The sequence below is a fragment of the Mixophyes fleayi genome, chromosome 7 (assembly GCF_038048845.1).
Source record: "Mixophyes fleayi isolate aMixFle1 chromosome 7, aMixFle1.hap1, whole genome shotgun sequence".
Taxonomy (NCBI): domain Eukaryota; kingdom Metazoa; phylum Chordata; class Amphibia; order Anura; family Limnodynastidae; genus Mixophyes; species Mixophyes fleayi.
The window spans coordinates 47,282,596-47,303,010 of NC_134408.1; the positions used below are offsets into that span (position 1 = coordinate 47,282,596).

A 20,415-nucleotide genomic window follows, 5' to 3' on the forward strand; every position below is an offset into this window, starting at 1 on the left:
CAAATCTCGGGATCTAAACAAGTACGGACAAAGCTTTGATAGCAGCTATAGGTTCCAGCAATAAATCCATAAAACTTTATATGGCTGTGAAACTTGTTATCTTCACAAAATAGATAACAACTATGACCTTCTAAATGTTATGTTTGTGCACAAGTATAAATTATACACAATGTATCATAGCAATAAAAATATTAATGCTATTATTACTCCTCATTTTCACAGAAGAGTTTAACCAGTGGTGCCGTCCATATTATTACAGCCAGAATGACTTGGAACATGCAATTTTGCTGTGTTGGTTAGTGAAGGCTGTATGACATCAGAGCATTCGTCCAGTGTATCTAAAAAGTTTAGTTACTATGGAGACACATCCTCTCTGTTGTGTTCTCTGTGTATTTTCATCCCAGATATCCTCTGTGCACAACTTCTCAGCACAGATATGTTCTGGTTCTCTCGGCTGCCCTTTAGAGCTGTCTTCAAATCTCCACAAGTTGTACCTTTGACAACAGTGTAAACTTTACCCCTCACTAAACTGTGGAAACACTACTATCAACTGCACTTACGCTTTCTGTTTTTTTATGGAATTTATATGGTACATATGATATATATATATATATATATATATATATATATATATATATATATATATATATATATATATATATATGAGCAAATAAATACTCAGTGGTTTTTAATATATATCAATGCCTGAGAATAATAGAGCTAAAAATAGAGATAAAAAATATACAGTAAAACCGCTGATACTTTACTAAATCTGTGCTTGTGCTTGTTTTGTGCTATAGAGAAGGCAGACCTTTATAGAAAATAGTTATTTAGGAGGCACCCTTTATCTAATATCACTTGTGTTCATTCAAGATCTTCATTACCAGATGTTCTCTCTACAGATAGGTGATTTCATACAACAGGGAAGGGACAGTAATGTTACATCAAGCATATAACATGCTATTCTTTTCATTTCAGCTTTTTGGTAGCTATAGTAGTTGAATACATTTACCTTCAAGTTGCAACTTTGTAAATTTGAATGAATTTACTTGTCTTTTAACCTTTTGTATTACCATTCATATGTTTGTATGTAGCAATGCAGACTATTTTGGTGCTATATAATCACAATTCTTCTTAAATGAAGCCTTGTTCTGATTGTCATTTAGTAAAATGCACAGAAATCATGAAGGAAACTTCACTTGTGAATGAATAATTTGCCAGCTACTTATATGATAAGGCCAGTTACCCGCTGATCTTTGAACTTCTGTTGTTCAATACTGCATGTCATATGCAGTGGTTAAGAACGCGATTGTACTTACTGTCAGGTAAGGCGGGGAAGGATACTGCAATGACCTTAATGCATTTGACTCCAGTTAAAAGTTGTCAGTATTTAAAAAAAGGCATAATCCCCGGCCATACCCACTTGTCACCGAAGTGTAAAGAATTTGGTTCCTATGTCAGTCACATTTACATGAATTCTGTTAGCTTTAAAAAAACAAACAAAAAAACAACTAGTAACGACATGTATTTTGATGCCAGAGGGTACTAGGTATTACATCATACAGCTCTTACTTGCGGTACGTGATCCATTTTCTCTACATTGATATGATTAATAAAAGCTTTCCAGGGAATGGAAGTTGTTTCAAATAAGGTTTTAGCTACAGGGAATCAAGCAGGATTATTATTCAAACCAGATCAGAATAGCACAGCAGGAGCAAAGTGTGTTTCATGATGTCCGTTCCAACTTCAAACAACACCGCATTGTTCAGGCACCGGTTACGTGTAAATAAAAGCAGCAAGAGCTGTACATTCTATGAATGTCACATTTGTGCCCACCCTGTTATCTTCAGCTGCTGGTTACAGATTGTTTGAATGTATTTGTCACAGACTGTTCTTCTTACATGTGTGTTATTTCCAGTGTTAGAAATAATGTCGGCATGTGGTAGTCATCTGATCATTATTGTAGCTGGGGTCCTTGCCAAAGAGTTCCTAATGGTCCTTTGTCCTGAAACATGGCTACTGGTTTTATGGTAAGGTAATACTAATATACATATACTGTATTCATTATAGAGTAAATTACCTCTGTATGTAAAAACAAACAAACACATATATCCTATTTTGTAACACTTGGCTAGATTTATAAAAGACACTCATTGCTTAACCTATTTTCAGTGCCCTAAATGCTAAGCAGTAATTAAAGGGATTTATATCAACAGGGTCATCACAAGCAAAATAAATATGTCAAATATATGTAAACATAACCAATATATTCTCTGTAATTGTTTTCTCTAGTAGAAATTATATGGCTCTTAGCTGTCCTGAAGGTCTTGCCACCTTTGGGAGGCCGGCTGCAGTGAGAGGCCTATCGTCCGCCATACCCCTCCACATCACTAATACTGCTTTCATACTGCCGCCCAGGCAATATCCCGGGTATTTGAATCCGGGATAATGCAGAGGGACAGAGGAGGGCAGAGGCTCCCCCGGAGTCAAATTCCCGGGTAGACCGCGTTCATACTAAACACAAGTCTGCCCGGGGTCTCCATGGCAACATCACAAGAGGAGCTCTGATTGGCTACTCTTATGATGTTTTTTTGCTTGTTTGTTTGTTTTTTTACTTTAGTATTGCTTTTGGTAAGACCTGGGTTGAAAACCCGATCACACTATTCATAGTGCAGGCTTCCCGGGGCTGACCCCGGAATTACCCCACCAAAAGACCCAGGTCTGATGACCCGGGAATCAGATCTGGGACCATTCACACTGCACCGCGACCCGGGTCATCTGGGCTTGCCCCGCAAAAAAACGGGTTTTTGGTGCTGTATGAATGAGGTGTAATCAACGTCATCTGGTTTGAACTAATTTGCGTGATTCAAGTCTGAAGAGGTCTGAGAGATGACGTGGTGGAGGCGGGAATCTAGAAGATAGATGTTCCATCACTGGAAGTGTAATGTGCATAGGAACAAAATCCTTCCCCCATAATGAAAGCTGTATGTCAAATATTTTCAGTTCTGATATGTATCTTAAATACATATCAGAATATAAATACCAATATGTTTGTATTGGTATATGAAGATTACTACTATTTTGTATAGTCTTGTGATTTTCACATTAAGTTCATTTTTTTATATATACATAAGGGCTTTTTTAATTTTATTTGTTAATTCCCTTAACTGATGAGAAAGTGATATAAACATTTTTCTTCACAATATAAACTTAAATATCTGAATTATTTGTCGAAGCTGTTAATAATTATATCAGTAATGTATTTTTAGCAAGCTATGGATTGTGATATATATATAGTGAGTGACTGAAATCAGTGTTTGTGGTAGATCTCTGCTCTCCAAACTGCTGCCACCCTCTGGCCGTACATCTAATACGGTGGCTCAGTGGTTCTTGCTGCCTCGCAGCACCGCGGCCATGGGTTCTATTCACACCAGTTCACTATCCGTGTGAAGTTTGTATATTCTCCCTGTGTTTGTATTTGTTCAATCCGGTTTCCTCCAAAAATATACAGATAGTTTATTTGGCTTCTGACTTCATTTAGTCTTTTTCTTTGTATGGTAGAGAATTTCGACTGGAAGATCCATAGGGGGCAGGGACTGCTGTGAATGATTAAACATTCTCTGTAATATGATGGCACAATACAAATAACAGATAATACATTGAGGTACCTGTTCAGGTTTCTCAAGTGCAAGTGTTATAAATTCCATACTGTCTGGTTGACCACAGTTTTAAGCTCACAGAGGGTGCTACTCAAGGCTGTTTGTAGCTTTACCCACATTGATTCTACATGACCATCACTAATTGACCTGTAATATCCTATATACACCCTAAAAAGAAATTGTCATCCCACAAGGAATGAGACTACCTCATTATTAAAAATAATAATGGTGAATTATGATCAATAGATTCTATTTCTGTGGGTGCACTTCCAACAGATGAACAACTTGTATATCCTAAAGACTAGAGTTGCAGTTGAAACAAGAAAAGGAACTCAAGCCCACTAATACATAATAGTATACATTTTACATTGGATTTAAAATTCACCTATATTAGTTCAATAATTGGCCTAGGCCTTTATTTAGAGAATGTTGGCGAAATATTAACATCATTAGAGAAGAAATGTGAACAAAATAGAAAAGAAATAGTGAAATTAAAACAGAACCCTTCAGTAAGAGCCGCACACTTATAAATGCACAGAATTGTATGATCCTATTACATTTATATCTTAATTGAAATGTCCACGTCATCCTGTATCTAAGAACATCTATAGAAGTCTGAACGTTACATCTGTTATTTTTTGAACAATTCCTGTGAAATGTCATTGTTTATTTGTACAATAAATGTTTGCAAATCAAGAACACATTTTATGCTTGTTCTGCTTGACGTTATAACATTATAATTAATAAGGAGTATTATCCACAACCCTTATTATTATTATTAATGATCTATGAGCATTATATGACTGGGGATATCTTTGGATCCTCTGAGGATCTATTTAGATGTAGAGCAGTGTTATCATAGCTCACATGTATTTATTTAAACCTCCAGCTTTCATTTAGTCCAGTCAGAGTTAAATGATTTGTCATATAATATGTACTATTCTCAAATTGCTTCAGGACTGTCAGGAAATGAAACAATATAATTGTAGAAGAAAGATTCTTTTTATATCGGGGGATTAGTATGTGTGAAGTTGTATCACATCATAAAGATATAACGCCATCTAATTGTGGCTTATTCTCATTATTCTCGAAATGGCATTTATCACTGCAAAAGATAATCTCATTTGTTATCCACCTATGTTTTATATGAGATTACTTCTTAAGATTCATTCCGTGAGGTAATAATCATACATCCCATAGATTGTAAGTTTGCGAGCAGGATTCTCTTACCTCTCTGTCTGTATGTATTACCCATTATTGTTTTATTAATGTTTGCTCCCAATTGTGAAGCGCTACGGAATTTGCTGGCGCTATATATAAATAAATGATGATACATACATACATACATACGCTATTATCTAAACTGAGGGTGAGTGTCTCATTTACGGCACCTTTTACATAGTTATGAACTCAAGTCCTTCCCCGTGGTCTACACACTATTCTAACTCTGACTGGAGAGATAATGCCATTCTGAATATTGCAAAACCTATTCACAATATGGAGGTGTTATTATCCACAAACAGTGCTGATCAACGCGGCTCCACAGCCGCTGTCAGCTGTTACTTCCGGGTCTGTGACGTCAGCACTGACGTCAAACGTCCCAATGTACGTTTTGCCTTTCGCTTTTTCAAGGGATAAGGGATCTCCTATATAAAGGACGATGGCATTAGGCGAACCAAGGTAGTCGCAGTAGTGCATCAGTAAAAACACTGATGAAATATCACTCACTCAGTGTTTTTACTGTCCACACGGCTCCCACCACCCTGCACACTGGCCTCTGTCATTGGCAGAGAAGCAGCCGGCAACTTCCTACATGTGAAGCTGCTGCTCTTCAATGTCGGTGATGGGCTGTGAGTGTAGCGCTGAGCTGTAGTATCACAGCAAAGTTCCAGTCTGTAGAACTGGTGTCCCCCCCCCCCCCCCCCCTCCATCCAATGCCTCACGCCTGCTAAAGTAAGAAACGGAGGAGGAGGGGCACAATGCCTGAAGGAGGGTCACTGCTTCCACTGGGCGGTTCCTACTATGAGAGGGCACGCCTCCTTTGGGTGAGGGGACGCTGCCTAGGGTGCCCTCATAACTTCCACTAGCACTATCTATGTGCATGTTTTATGATATAGGGGAATTCAGTTTCATGTGATGTGCCATGCAGAGCTGTAACTTAGAATTCTAGCGCCTGGGGCGAGAAAGACAAATGCCGCCCCCCCTAGCCCTCAATTTTAACCAAATTAACCTAAAATATTCCTAAATTGTGCCCCCCTTCAGCGTTGTGCAGAGCCTTAGTTACGGCCCTGCCATGGTTTGCCTCGTGAACGGTCGTGATGGCACTCCATGGTCATGTAACGTCACCCCATAGAGGTCTCCAGGCAATTCAGTGATGTTTGGGTACCACACTATACGGACATAAGTGCAGCCGGCCTTTGCCATAATGTCCGATGACTCATGGCAGGGAATTGCATTCCCCCATTATCTTATGCACAATTTTATAATACTGGTTTATATAGAAAGTTTGATATAGTAACTTGAATTTAGGGAACGGTGGGTTCTGTTAAATAGCACGTACCTGTTACTTACCGATTACTAGACTCTGCCATCAACTAACAGTTTTCATGGTCCCTGTGTCTTTGGGAGTTCTGCAACATTGTTTTAAGGAGACAAATGTCAAGTTATTTTGGTACATTGATGCCAGTGTGCACCGAGTATCTGATTGTTTGCCCTAGAAGAAGCTTACAGATTGATGTCTTTGGTTAATCAACAAGTCTTCTAACATCAGGGAATTAATTAAAGGGCTTCACATCTCAGCAAGTGCCCATTAAACCCCTTCTGTGCACTTATAGGACTGGAAATCTGCAGTTTTATCATTTCTGAGATCCATTTTTCATCTGAAGTGATAAATATGTTTCAGACAAAACACTAAAGGTCAATACTAATTTATGGGATTAAGTAAGTTTTCTGTAATACATCAAAACATAAGCAGTTACTGCATGTGCTTACAATACCTTTTGAATAGATTACATTTTAAATGCAGTAACTGGTTGGTGTGTATCACAAATAACATAAATATCACATGAGCTTTCATTGTTCTATTTAGTATTCTGTTATTTCTTAGGCTTTTGCCACACCAGCATTTTGGAGGCCACATTTTATGTAGCAAAAAACCCCCAAAACATACCTGCTATTAATTCATATCATTAAACGTGTTTGGGATGTCCTATTTGCAGGCTCACTAACTGTTTCCAAAGCTTACAAACATTAAACCACTCCTAAAAATGTTCTAAGCTACTTGTAAAAAGCAGATATGATGTACAGGAAAGAAAATATTTCCAATGTCAGGATTACACCAATTATGCTGTTACAACTACAGTTTTGGAGTACATTTAATGGGCATTATATTGTTTATCCGCATGACGTGACCCATTACTTAATGACTGGCAAGTGTGAGTCAGCTTATTCCTAACCACTTCTCCGCCTTTGTCTTTTCAGTGCTTCAATTGCGTCTGCAACAAAGACGAACAAGAGAACAACTCGTAGACCAGGGCATCATGCCACGTAAGTCACCTGGAAATGTGCACTGTTGTCTCATTAAACAAACTTCAGTCTCCTGTTATTAGTGATGCTCATCATTCATTTTAGAAGAATAAAAAATTGTTTCCTATGAAAAAAAATAAAAAATATTACCAAATAGTTTAATAATTAACATGGTGAGGTTGCTGTCACTATATTACTAGTGGATGCATGAAGGGGAAACAGATGTATTTTACTTTACTGATATTTGTTTTTCTGACTGGAGGTAGATTCCATCTTATTTGATCCCTCCGCCCCTCTGAGTTCAGTTTTAGGCACACACTATTGAGCTTGGCAAATATCTAGAGCCCACACCAGGTTTCTTAGCTTTAAATTAGCTTTGTTCACTGTGTATGTTTTGATGTCTTAGGCTGGGTACACACTACAGAATTTTCCGACCAATGTGTGTTCTCTACAACGATTGTACCAACGACTGAAGAGAAATATCCCGATCAGCTGCTGATTCATGTGTACACACTATTGTTTTAAAAGATTTACTCCCCAACCTGTGCTCTTCGTCTGTCATAACTGTTGGCTGAAAAGAGCAGGGGGTATATTTACTAAACTACGGGTTTGAAAATCTGGAGATGTTGCCTATAGCAACCAATAAGATTCTAGCTGTCATTTTGGAGAATGTACTAAATAAATGACAGCTAGAATCTGATTGCTTGCTATAGGCAACATCTCTACTTTTTCAAATCCGCAGTTTAGTAAAATTACCCTTGTGACTCTCTCAACTCTGTGGAGGTCCTGATCGTCAGTGCATACACACTGCAGGATTGTTAGGACGTTCCATAGCTGAAGGAGATTTATACTTCTGCTGAGAAATCAAAACAAATGATGATCTGTGCTTTGGAACGGTCCTCGTTCATCGCTGGAGCGTACACACTAATGCAATATCAGACCAAATGGTTGTTTATAGTTTGATTGACCCAATACTCTGCTGAAGACAATGTAATGGGTACCCAGTCTTAGTGCTACAATGATGAGCACAGAGCCAGCTCTGCATCCACTAATCTTACATGTTGCCATTTAAGCTAATACTCCTAATAATGTTAGTGGTATGGGATCTATTATTAGGATCCTTGGGAACTGGGGTTTTCTGGGAAAAGTGTCTTTTTCACTAATTGGAGCATTGTGTCTAAAATGTATTAAATTATATTTATAATTGAGCCCTCTTATTCATCACATTGCCTCTTATGTTTCCCCCCTCATTAGCCTGGGTTTGCATCGCTCCTGGCAGAGGCGCTTGGTGACCATCTATGTATTATATTACATTACATTATATATGTATTATTTTTCTTTGTAGTTCTGCATTTTCGGGTAATAAACCCTATCTGTGTATCTACTACAGACCAGCAACACGACATTGAAACAGAATTCCATGCCTTGTTACTATTTTTGCAGAAAACAAGTTTCTTCCAAAATAAGAATTGGGAGAAACTGATCTCTTGCCATGGCTCATCTTCTATAGTTTGTATCGGAAAGATTGTCAGTGCTGCTAGTCCACTCGAAGCACCATCAACCTACATCTGGATTCTACAGTCAAACTCTAGGCACTGCTGGCCATAGCTACTTTGCAGTTCTTCTACCTTTTAGGGTAGTGGGGGCATGGGCAGCACAGTGGCCTAGTGGTTAGCACTTCTGTCTTACAGCGCTGGGGTTATGAGTTCAATTCCCGACCATTTCCTTATCTGTGTGGAGATTGTATGTTCTCCCTGTGTTTGCGTGGGTTTCCTCCGGGTGCTCCGGTTTCCTCCCACACTTCAAAAACATACTGGTAGGTTAATTGGCTGCTATCAAAATTGACCATAGTCTCCCTCTCTGTCTGTCTGTGTGTGAGTGTGTGTCTATATTAGGGAATTTAGACTGTAAGCTCCAATGGGGCAGGGACTGATGTGAATGAGTTCTCTGTACAGCGCTGCGGAATTAGTGGCGCTATATAAATAAATGATGATGATGATACTGCAAAACAGACACGGTTTTGCATGAAGCTCTTCTTTAATTAGGTGAAAATATTATTTTTGGAGCCTAGAAATTATACTGTTCTAGTGCCTCATATTATCTTAAACAAGCTCTGACCATATTATAAATAATGCTCAATAAATAAAACCTCACATTTTAAAGATATATAATGCTCAATATTAAAATATTTTTACAAGACCTCCACAACCTCCAGAAATAAGATTTGCATTGCATTAATATTTTCATTTCAACCCATCTTCCTTTAATTAAAATAGATTATACCCCAAGAAAGCCTAGTTTATTGTAATTACCTTTTTTCATTGGAATAATAGCAGTTTACAATACACTAAAAACATTTAAATATTCAAAAGAATGCTGAGCGGTTGATTGAGAACAGCTGAATGTCAAACCATTTTGTATAGTTTTAATGTTTTATTCACTTTGTGTATTTTGAGATGAATGTAAGTTGATTGCATTGTCAAAACAATAAAATAACAGGACATTCCATTAAGACTTTTGTGTTGGAGCAGACAGTGAGGAATTAGCGGTGATCATCTGAATCAATAATAGGCCTTTGTTCTGAGATGTCTAGACATTCAACTCTACTTTTATGACTAAACCACTTCTGTGAATATCTAATGTGTGACCTTTAAAACATATGAACTAAATGCAAAACAGCGTACACATTCCACTAGGAAAATCTGAATATGTAAAACCACTTACCTAATTGACTCCTCCTTCTAAACACACTGTACAAACTTACTGACTAACTGCTAGTTAAAGGCCAATTCCAACCAAAATTTAACAATTAGTTTTAGGGGACACAAGTGAAATATAATTATTAATTATTATTAAGTTGTATTTCGACAGTCCACCCGATTTCACCTGTTGGTAGCACACTGCCATTAAGATAAAAGCCTGCATTGGTTTAGGCTAGAAAAGCATTCCCGGTCTGTGGGGGATACATTTATCAAGCTGCGGGTTTGAAAAAGTGGATATTTTGCCTATCGCAACCAATCAAAGTCTTGCTGCTGTTTTTTGGGCAGCACAGTGGCTAAGTGGTTAGCACTTCTGCCTCACATCGCTGGGGTCATGAGTTCAATTCCCGACCATGGTCTTACCTGTGTGGAGTTTGTATGTTCTCCCCGTGTTTGCGTGGGTTTCCTCCGGGTGCTCCGGTTTCCTCCCACACTCCAAAAACATACTGGTAGGTTAATTGGCTGCTATTAAAATTGATTCTAGTCTATCTCTGTCTGTGTGTGTATGTTAGGGAATTTAGACTGTAAGCTCCAATGGGGCAGGGACTGATGTGAGTGAGTTCTCTGTACAGCGCTGCGGAATCTGTGGCGCTATATAAATAAATGGTGATGATGATGATATACTAAATGATAACTAGAATCTGATTGGTTGCTATAGGCAACATCTAGACTTTTTCAAACCCGCAGCTTGATAAATTTATCCCCGGGTGTCTCTGCACTTCTGTTGAATCAGGCTTTTTATACTGGTACAATGTAGTACATTGACGACGCACTGGTCAGCAGATGCAAGGACAGCTTCCTCTGACCATGGCTGACGTAGGGAGACCTGCCAAATAGGCTAGATCACTGGAATACTGATAATGTTTTGCATTTATGTGTAACTCATGGATTCCATCCCAAAACTGAAGCCCCGACTGCCTACTCCGTTTTAGTAAGAGATATCATTGTCGCATTTGGAAAAGGGCACTGCTGGTATAATCCTTTGGGGGCACATGGCATTGCAGGTGTGATCATATATGGGCACTGCTGCTTTAGTCATGTGATACATTTATGGGATGACTGTACAGATACAATAATATTTGGACCCTATTTTTATGATGGTACACAGGACACGGCTGGTATAACTATGTATAGACATATAATTATGGATGAGCCCAGCTTCTCATTGTTAATAACATTAACTAGCTTAAAATACACTTAAAAATACTAAAAAATAAGTTGAGATTCATAAAAAATAATTGCCTGATGATTTAAAAAATATTCCTGGAGGGGCCCTTTAATATTTTAGCTCATATGGTGGCTTAGACTAGGATAGGGCTGAGCGTCACTGGTGCAGTCACTGTTTTGAATCTCCCGCCCAGTTCTCACTGACTGCTCTCTGAAGGTGTATAGCAGTAATGCAGTACTGGTGGATCTGTAGGGGAAGAGGGTGACAGCATGGAGGGTTGTCCCTAAATAGCAGGGTTACCCAATGGTGAAGGGCAGTTTGTATGATAAGAGAACACAAGTCATTGAGACTCAAATGAGGGGGATCTGTCATAAAATAAATGTGGATTGTTTGTAACGCTATTGAAAGAGTTTAGTTTGTGCACATGAGTGGCCCATAAGGAAAGTCACAGACAGCAAATACTCAATAGGCAGCACAGTGGCCTCACAGCACTGGGGTCATGAGTTCAATTCCCGACCATGGCCTTATCTGTGTGGAGTTTGTATGGTCTCCCCGTGTTTGCGTGGGTTTCCTCTGGGTGCTCCGGTTTCCTCCCACACTCCAAAAACATACTGCTAGGTTAATTGGCTGCTATTAAATTGCCCTAAGTCTCTCTCTCTCTCTCTCTCTCTCTCTCTCTCTCTCTCTCTGTATGTTAGGGTATTTAGATTGTAAGCACCAATGGGGCAGGGGTTGATGTGAGTTCTCTGTACAGTGCTGCAGAATTAGAGGCGCTATATAAATAGATGATGATGATGATGAATAGATATGTTTATATCGAGATAGAAAATACCAGCATGGGATCCAACATCATGGTATAGAAAACCTTGTTTAGACCTAGTCTAAAAATAAAAAAAGTGCATTTACTTTACTTTCTTGGAATAAACAAATTCTGTCTGGAGTCAATTTCAGATTTAGTGGTGTATATAGGAAATGTTAGACCCTGTAGCACTCTGTGAAAGAGATGAAAGTGAATGTAGTGAGGCTTACGTGTGACGCTGTCTCTGTAATGGCGGTACTACCCCTGTTCTAGGTCTAAGGGAAGTAGAATAGCTGGGTATAGTGCACAGTGTTACTAAGAGTCCTCTAGAAACTCAGTGGCGCACGCAGGGGGGGTTTCTGGTTCCCCAGAAACCCCTCCCCTCCGGGAACCAACGGTACTCCACAGCAGCCGCGGCGCTGTCAAAGAAGCGTCCGCGGCAGTGCTGTATTGTAGTATAATACAACACTGCCGCGGATGCTTCTTGACAGCGCTGCGGCTTCTGTAGAATTCAGACTCGCTGAAATGGAGCTGCTGCGCATGCTCTCTCTCGCTCTATTTTTTTTTTTCCCCGGGGGGGTGGAAACCCCCTCTTCTAAATCCTGCATTCGCCTCTGAAACTAATATAAATATAATATGCCTGTGTCTTATAAATTTACTCTTAACATATATGCAAACCCAGCATTCTAGCCCAAATTAACATTGTCTTCTTTCATTTCAGCTTTAAAAAGCCCGGCTGCATTTCATGAGCAGATTAAAAGCTTGGAGCGTGCCAGGGTAAGAATCAACTCTTAATATGTAAAAAAATAAATAAAGAAGTTGTTGTGTTATCTGCAAAAAAAAATAAAACAAACCACAGATCAAGTATGAAAGTACTAAAAAAAGAAATAAAGAAGGATGTTAAAGGCAGGCCAAGAATATCATCAGAAGTATGTACATTACTTGTCAAACAAAAACCCAACTCTCAGCAAAGATGCATCTTAAGACCTTATGACAGCACAACGGTCGTACACACACAAAAACCTCTGTCTGACTTACTCTTTGTCTTCCCCTAAATGCAGACTGAAAATTTCCTGAAGCACAAGATCCGCAGCCGACCGGAACGATCTGAGTTAGTAAGGATGCACATTTTAGAAGGTAAACATGGTTTTTAGTACAAATTTAAGCTAACGCCTTTGTTGCGACAATAAGTGAAAAGTGGGCGTGGTATGTCAAATACCCATTGACGGAGTAAGTGCTTTTGATGGTTCTTAGCAAAACAAATCTGTCAGGATTTATAAATTAAGTAAAAAAAAAAATATCAGGAAGACTTTTGTCGGTAGTTTCATATGTTACATTTGAGCAAGATGTTGAAAAGGGGCGATAATTTAAAGTCTACCATCCAAAATCGGGACAAATGTGGCTCTGTCTGTATCCTTCCTAGCCACCCACCTACCTACGCAAATGGCTAAACCCCGCTGGTAGTACAGTATGATACAATAGTGTTATTTTTATGGAAAATAATGTAGCACACAGACTGTACAATGTGAAATCACTTGTTGCTTCTTTACAACCATATATACAGTTAGTCCTACTGAATGCTACTCATTCTGTTCTCTGTGCTGTGTTGTGTAGGAGCTTTGCACCCCACCATGTTCCCACCAATTATGAATAGTACAGATGGTGTGTTTTTGGTTCTCAGTTTGTATAGAAATAATATAAAGGCAAGTTACATGAAGTTAGGGAAACATTGATGTTCTGAATGGTTGGTTGTATCGGTAATCCTAGAAATTGTTCCCCATACATGCAGTCAGCAGGCAGTCTGTATATTGGTGTGTTTCACATGCATTTTATAGGGTGCAGTCAGTTAGGTGATGTCAATATGAAGTGCTAAAATTATATTATAGCTTTATTAATGTGGGGCCTTTTCTAGAGAATAAAATATTACTTACCTCTCTGTATGTATGTATTACCCAGTATTGTTTTATTGCGGTTTGTTCCCAACTGTAAAGCGCTACGGAGTCTGCTAGCGTTATATAAATAGATGATGATATTAGTTACATTGTAACAGATATTGAGGTACATTTATGGCAGCTGTTCTACAGGTAACAGTGTAGAAAAGTAGGTATTCTCCATATTGGTACTAACATAAGTGGCATGGTAAATGTTTTGTGTGTTACAGATTTCATCATACGTGTGTTTTGTTATTCCGTGATACTTTACCAAGCAACCTATTCATAATTACACCAGTTACATTTATAGCTTGCAGGCCTCCCTCCTGCTAAAATGATTCTATTGTCAGAGGACATAAAATGACTTGGCGAGTATAAACTGGATCATCTGGTCTGGTTGTGTAATGTTGTTGTCACACAACGAACAATCATAATGCACAATTATTAAGTAAGCAATATAAATCTCCATACAGACATGAATTGGTGTTAAGGGTGCATATTTTCCCACAAAGCTTAAAAGGACAAGGAAATTAGAAGTAAATTGATATAGACCAATAAAAGGTACAGCCTTAGACTATAAGCTGGCGATATCACAGTGTGTGTGTTACCCTGGACAAACGTTCGATTTCCAAGAATAGTCTGATAAAAACCATACAGATTGTTATCAGACATATCCATAATTCCACTTGGCCAATGGCTGCTATCACTCAATGTCAGGAGTGGTTCGCTTAGGCCTTGTCCCATATGACCACCCAAATTAAAGTTGGACATGATGCTGTCATAGTTTTAGAAGCCGATTGCCACCGAGGGCAGCTTGTCACACATCTATAGTATGCATGGGATCTCTTTTTTTGGAAACACGCGACTCAGAGAGTTCTAAACCCAGAAAGAAAACTGTTAATATTTACTGCTGCTTGGAAGTTTTATTACATACACCACCATGGTCACTTAGTGCCTTTTCCTACAGTCACTGTGAAGAGCACTGCTGGACAGTTTGAAATAATTCAATGTTTAGGCAAATGCCAGGGGTCGTATGGCTAAAGAGAGGGGTATTTATAAATGTATTTTAGTAGATTGTAGACATGGTGTGCTATGTTATGGAAGTATTAAGCATTCCGGATGATGGATTTCATACTTGTAGTACATGCAGGGGCATTCCTGAAATCTAGCAAAATATGGCATATTATAGGAAATGGACTTTACAAATGCTCATTTTTTTCCTGCCATTGCCTGAATGTGCAGTTTCTTCCCTGGTATTAGATCTTCTCCCTAGTATAGTGACTGTCTCCCTCCTATCACATAAAATGCACTATAATAAATCATCTCTTCACAGAGAGATATAAAACAGTTTACACAGAAGTTGAGAAGAAAGGAAATAAGTGGTTAATATTCAGTTAAAAAATTTGGAAGGATGCAATTAGATATTGTCTACTTAAAGTACAGTTGCTTAGCTGACAGCAAAATACTGAAAATGTTTTCCTTCCAAATGTTTATATACTTTAAGGGATAACCATATCTATCTTTCTCTCTGTGCAGAGACACTTGCTGAGCCGTCCCTGCAGGCAACGCAGATGAAATTAAAGAGGGCTCGTCTGGCAGATGATCTCAATGAAAAGATTGCTCAGAGACCCGGACCACTGGAATTAATTGAAAAGAACATACTTCCAGTCGATTCCAGCGTTAAAGAAGCTATTAAAGGCATGTACTAACAACAAGAAAAGTTGTCTGGGGGGGAGGGGAAACATAAGAAAGTAAGCGCATATTGAGGGTTAGGATTTAGATGTAATCTCTGTTCCCGGTGTTCTTGGTACAGAGGTGGCTTAGATTTAGGCCCTGGCCATAGTGCTTTCCTACTCAGCCTGAAGCTTTTGTAGTGTTCCTGGATTATCTCTAATAGATGAAGTGCGGCTCCTGTCCAGAATAGGGTGGCATTCATCAGTGCTATTGTACAGTTAATTGGGATCAGGGGGGCAAAATATATGAAAGATTAGTAAGACTTCCCCTTTAAAATTGTTTATTTTTTTAACTGGTGATGTGTTTGATATAAAACACACCAGGGTCTCTTACACAATAAGTATCTATAAACCTGGATTTGAATATCATTCTAGGTATTTTTGTGTGCTGGGCTGTCACTTTGTAAACCACACTTGCTGTTTAAGTGTATTCTCCAAAGGCAAAAAAAAACCACTTTTTACATTTCCTTTTGGCTGAAAGTATTCCATGATGGAACTATCATATAAACAGCTTGTTTATTCAGTAAAACAAAATGACTAACAATACTGCAATAACTTCACCTCTCATAAGACACATTGCAAGCAATGCTATAGAAGAACATACATCTGGTTTCTGAAACAACTTAGTCTGTTAGACCTATCAATGGAGACATGTCCTGGCCAAACGGCTGCAAATGGCTGTTGCAGAAGCTTCATGCCCTGTTATTGGGAATCAGTTTAGCACCAGGCTTGTCCCTGGCAGCTCTGACCTGACTTGTTTGCTGGTTATATATGTAATCATAAGGCTAAATATTACAAATGCTCCCAGTGTATATTTCTTTTTGCAGAGTAAAACAAGGGTTGCCCTATATGTTACACCTTCTATATTTATACTTTGTTGGTATTTGTAAATGCTAATAAAGCATTAATTTTTCATGCTAATTTGGCCACAATTGGCAATATTTTGTTACCGACTGTGACGCCTATTTCACTTAAAGTAGATGTATCAGCAGTAGACATTCTATGATGTAAACCAATGCTTAGCCTATCTATTCACTAGGAGCTATATGCAGAAGTGGCTCACTAGGTCCTGGTGAATTAATATGTTTAATATGGGTTCAGCTCACAAAGTGACTTTCTCCACTGTAACATGATAGCTGGTTATTTCCTACTCTTGCAGAAACATACTAGAAAAGTAATGAAACATGGTTCAAATCATACTTACTTTGCGCCCTTAGATGAAATATGAGAATGTGTTAAACTATGGTGTCAGTCTGCTAGATAATGTATTCCTACACATTCTCAATAACCATTATAAAATATAGGTGAAAAATATCCTTATTTTAGATGTGGCTTATTTTCAATGTAATCATTTGTTACACCACTGTTTGGACTAATATGTTCTGTGCATTCTTCCTGTAAATATGATCTATAAACTGCACTGAAAGGGTTTGCCACATAGCCACCTGTCAGTAGAATGTGACAGCAATAGGACTTATCTGTGTACACATCAAGCCCTGCTTTTACACAGTTGTTCAGGGTTTGGAACGTGCCATTAGGTCTGCTGTAAATAAGTCCTGATTTATCTATAGCTACTGAGTTGTGTTATGATAATGGCCTTTTGACCTGTATTTTCAGTTACTATTGTTTTATAAGAGACATTTCTGGAGTTGTGTGACCTACATTCTGTTTTAGAAATACAGAATATATGGTTGATTTATGAATTTGAGTCATTCCAGACAGGAACATGTGTATTTATAACTATGAGCACCCTAAACCAGTGATTAAATCTGGGCTCAAAGTCAATATTTGCAGTGTTGACCCTTATTTTTGAAGAACTCTGCAACTCGCATGCTGTCAATCAACTTCTGGGCCACATACTGATTGATGACCACCCATTCTTGTCTAATCAATGCTTGGAGTTTGACAGAATTTGTGGGTTTTTGTTTGTCCACCCGCCTCTTGAGGCTTGACCACAAGTTCTCAATGGAATTAAGGTCTGGGAGTTTCTTGGCCATGGACCCAAAATTGCAATGTTTTGATCCCTGAGCCACTTGGTTATAACGTTTGCCTAATGCTCCATCATGCTGGAAAAGTCATTGTTTGTCACCAAACTGTTCGTGGATGGTTGGGAGACGTTGCTCTTGGATGATGTTTTGGTACCATTCTTTATTTATGGCTGTGTTCTTAAGCAAAATTATGAATGAGCCCACTCCCTTGGCTGAGAAGCAACCCCACACATGAATGGTCTCAGGATGCTTTACTGTTGGAATGACACAGGAGTGATGGTAGTGCTCACCTTTCCTTCTCCGGGCAAGCGTTTTTCCAGATGCCCAAAACAATCTGAAAGTGGATTCATCAGAGAAAATGACTTTACCCCAGTCCTCAGCAGTCCAATTCCTGTACCTTTTGCAGAATATCCATCTGTTCCTGATGTTTTTTCTAGAGAAAAGAGGCTCTTGTGGCCCGATCCCTTAGCGGAATCAACTTTAGCAGACGGTCCTCGCGCTTGCTAGACATTCTTGGGCGCCCTGAAGTTTTCTTCACAACCTCTCTCCTTGAAGTTCTTGATGATCCGATAAATGGTTGATGTAGGTACAGTCTTACTAGCAGCAATATCCTTGCCTGTGAAACCCTTTTTATGCAAAGCAATGATGACTGTATGTGTTTCCTTGCAGATAACCATTGTTAACAGAGGAAGTATAATGATTTCAGGCCCCACCCTTCTTTTAAAGCTTCCAGTCTGTTATTCTAACTCAATCAGCATGACAGAGTTGATCTCCAGCCTTGTCCTCGCCAACACTCTCTGCTGTGTTAACGAAAGAATCACTGACCTGATGTCAGCTAGTCCTTTTGTGGCAGGGTTGAAATGCAGAGAATATGTTGTTTTTGGGATAAAGTTCATTGTCATAGCAAAGAGGGACTTTGAAATTAATTGCACTTCATCTGATCACTCTTCATGACAATTTGGAGTATATGCAAATTGCCATCATAAAAACTGAGGCAGCAGACTTTGTGAAACATAATATTTGTGTCGTTCCCAAAACTTTTGGCCAAGACTGTATTTTGTTCTCTAACAGTTTCCTGAAGCACAACAATGCACCACACCCTGGTCAAAGCCCCAAATTACACAAGTTTATCTCTGTACCCCCTACTCTTGGCCCTCTGATGAATGGGTCACTGATGGGGCAGCTAAGTTTCTCCTTTGGTGATCCCTGCAATTACCTTGGTCGCCTCATCTTTCCTCATTCCAACTATTCCACACCACTGGTACTTACCTCCCAATACTGCAGGATTTCAAATAAGGACAGTCGACTAAAGGGGATGTGGCCATGATTATGCAGATATGCCCTTTTTACAGCTTTAGGTCTCCCTTTAACCCCCTCCCCTATCCATAAAATATCCATTGCTCTAGACCGATATAAGCCAAGTGCGGATTACTAGTTTGCAGCTAATTGGAATATTAATAAGAGAGCTCCTTTATATATAGCAACATAGTTACACTGTATCTGCTGCATTCAAAATGTATTTCAACTGCACAGCTACTTATCACAGTGAGGCTTGCAGCTGTTTCACCGGTAGACAATGTATTAATCGGGTTTGGTTGAGAAAGATCAGATGATCTCCTTCTGGTTTACACAACACAAATACCTCCCAACATGCAAGTCCACATCACAATGGGGGTGTCGCTAAAACGGGACAGTTGGGAGGTATGCTGGTAGCTGCACAGAAATGCCAGTCACCATGGCTGCTTTATTATTGGCAGCTTGCAGTAGCCACACTCCCTTTCCCTGCCACCAGATTTTATGCTACCTTATGCATCAGGTATTCTCCCCCAACCTCTTAGATGATAAGCTGATCTGGATAGGGCCATGTTTGCCTTCAGTTTCATGCCATCGTATGTAATGTCTTTGTGTCATGATCCCCTCAATGCACAGTTTTTTTATATTTTGGTAGTAAGAGCACCTATATTTGATAGAGATTAGTGACTGTATTTTGTCTTTCCACAGTTGGCCAGCCAGAGTACCCGGAAAACACAGATGCTTTTTCATTTGATGAGGACAGCAGCGATGCGTTGTCACCAGAACAGCCAGCAAGCCAAGAATCTCAAGGGTCAGCAGCTTCTCCTGCAGAGATCAAACCCAGCGAGTCAGCCTCTCCCATATCCAACACTAACATTCAGGTACAATGTTTATAGTGTAACTTCTGTTATACGGAGACCCGTATTATTTATAGTGGAGAGTTCTTAGGGTTATGGTGTGGTATGGAAAAGAAGCCTACGGCATGTACTTTTTGAGTACTTATAAAGTCCTACAATATAAAAACCATCAACCTGTAATTTGCACTGATGAGATCGCAAAGGGCTGCCTGCCAGTTGAATTGATGAGTCTGCATCTCTGGTTACATACATGCCTAGACAGTCAGCTGTACTGGATGTTAAATGTATAATGCTGGCGAATAGACTGACAAATGTTTGCTTCACTTTGTCTCAATTTCAACATTGCCTTCAGGTTGCAGAAGGGCTAATGCTATAGGTAAAACACAGCTCTCTGGGAATGCTCAGTATATAGTGTAATATACTACAGAGCGGCCTAAAAACGTTTAATGAACACACTTCTAATTCTCTGTTATATTGAGGATAAAGTACAAGGTTTTGGCTATGCTTTGTTTTCCAATGCCTGTTTGTACGAGACCTCATTGTTATATTTCACAGTAGCCCAGGTTAATATTACTGAAGGTGTCTTACATTTGGACCTTCTGAAATTTCTTTATGGTACAAATGTGAGGCCGTACATTTATGGGTTATTCTGAATTATACTGATTTACTTGACTTTTCACAACTACTTTGCTACATGGTTGAG

The 20,415-nt window shown here is 39.1% G+C and overlaps 1 protein-coding gene across 1 annotated transcript in view; it reads left to right on the forward strand.

Annotated features, from left to right (window-relative positions):
- MRTFB (myocardin related transcription factor B) overlaps positions 1-20,415 on the forward strand; it is a 263,319-nt gene that overhangs the window by 202,961 nt on the left and 39,943 nt on the right. The window contains exons 4-8 of the mRNA XM_075179787.1: positions 7,140-7,205; positions 12,632-12,687; positions 12,972-13,047; positions 15,378-15,539; positions 19,564-19,736. Coding sequence (XP_075035888.1) covers positions 7,140-7,205; positions 12,632-12,687; positions 12,972-13,047; positions 15,378-15,539; positions 19,564-19,736 — 533 coding nt within the window. The remainder of the gene's footprint in view (positions 1-7,139; positions 7,206-12,631; positions 12,688-12,971; positions 13,048-15,377; positions 15,540-19,563; positions 19,737-20,415) is intronic.